The 1,554-nt window shown below is 40.9% G+C and overlaps 1 protein-coding gene across 1 annotated transcript; it reads left to right on the top strand.

The window, feature by feature from the left end:
• The first annotated feature begins 579 nt into the window (after positions 1-579).
• LOC112080021 (osteocalcin 2a-like) lies at positions 580-1,544 on the top strand. The gene is made up of 2 exons (XM_024145810.2): positions 580-746; positions 900-1,544. The coding sequence occupies exons 1-2, from the start codon at positions 686-688 to the stop codon at positions 1,112-1,114; spliced, it is 276 nt and encodes a 91-aa protein (XP_024001578.1). The 5' UTR covers positions 580-685; the 3' UTR covers positions 1,115-1,544.
• The last annotated feature ends 10 nt before the right edge of the window (positions 1,545-1,554 follow it).

Genomic DNA, 1,554 nt, shown 5'->3' with positions numbered 1-1,554 from the left:
TTTTGTTTGTGGCAAGATCTGAGATCTTTGACTCAACCAAATTGAATGAAGATGTTTTATGATGGTGTTTCCTTTAGTTTGGCAGTTACCTGTWCACCACAACAATAACAATGCCAGAAATAGCCTATGTTTCTACTAATATTTCTCAACTCAAAGCCTATATTCATTTTCAAACCAGCACTTTTCTGTTTTCAATACACAATATTRGTGGTGTGATGATGATGTTAGGTCCATTCTAGATCAAATGTAGTAGTCCCTGTGCAATTAAAGGGGCTACATAGAAGATGAATTCCATTTTTAGAAACCTTCTTACACATCCCTACTTGTTTCATTTCATTGGTTCCGCCATATGGGTTGTGTGTACATGTATGTATGCCACATCGAGTGTGTATGTTTGTGTGGGTGTGTTTTTGCCAGTTCCTGTGCCTGTCGGGTGTGTGGGTTGTTATGTGATGAGTGTCCAGGAAAGTGGAAGTGGCACAAGTTGACATTCGATTCCCTAACCAATCACATTGTCTGACCATTGTGTGTATCTGATTGGGAGGGGGATGACTACAGTATATATTGACCATGGAGGGATATACAGTGAAGAAGGCATTGAAAGAAGGAGAGAAAGAACCAAAGTTCTACTACTACCACTCACTGGTAGTTCAAGAAAGCAGCAAGACAAAAACCCATAAACAACATGAAGTCTCTGACTCTCCTGACCATTTGTGCCGTTCTYTCGGTCTCCCTGTCCATGAACGGTAAGTTGGGAAAGCATATTGTGTTGTTTCATCATAACTTCTGATTGTGACAATGTATTCTGAACGAGAGAACTAACGTAACACGTTTTATAATAAGACATAAACGCTCATACATGCTTAGAACGAGCCAATGTGATTTTCTCTGTTCAACAGATCTGGCTCCTGATGTGSTTCTCGATCCTGCTCCTGACCCTGCCGCTGAACCAGCACCAGCCGCAGACTCCTCCGCATCTTCATCAGCTTCCTCCTCTTCCTCCTCGGCCTCCGACTCATCAGCCTCCGACTCCTCGGATTCGGACTCTTCCTCATCCTCTTCAGAGTCTTCTTCTTCAGAGTCAGCTAGTGCTGAAGGTCTGGCATCTCTCTAACTAACTCTAAATGGTGTCATTGCTCAGCAGTGTGCTGATGTAAAGTTAACAGATSCATTGAAGTCTGAAACGTTGTTCCCTCTGCTGCTATTGGACCAGGTCTCTCTTGGAAAAGAGATATTATCTCAATGAGAAAAAACCTGTATAAATAAAGGTAAAATAAAATGTTAAAATAAAATTGATACTAGCAGATAGTGTATGCAGTGTATGCAGATCTGCATAGAAACGGAAGAGGGTAGCCTTCTTTGTGTTTGTATATGRAATGTTATCAGTTTAAGGAAATGTGTAAGAGTATGTGTACAGGTTTGTATTGACATTTACAAAAAATGGGAAGTAAAACTGTTCATAAATATAGGCTACCGTAGCTGCTCTAAAAAAGCAAAACCACATTTGTACTGTGTAAGGGTTGAAGTGCGTGTGTGTGTGTGTGTGTGTGTGTG

The sequence above is a fragment of the Salvelinus sp. IW2-2015 genome, unplaced genomic scaffold (genome assembly GCF_002910315.2).
Source record: "Salvelinus sp. IW2-2015 unplaced genomic scaffold, ASM291031v2 Un_scaffold11051, whole genome shotgun sequence".
In the NCBI taxonomy this organism is placed as follows: domain Eukaryota; kingdom Metazoa; phylum Chordata; class Actinopteri; order Salmoniformes; family Salmonidae; genus Salvelinus; species Salvelinus sp. IW2-2015.
Note: the sequence above shows the minus strand (reverse complement) of the source record. Positions and strands in the feature narration are given on the sequence as shown.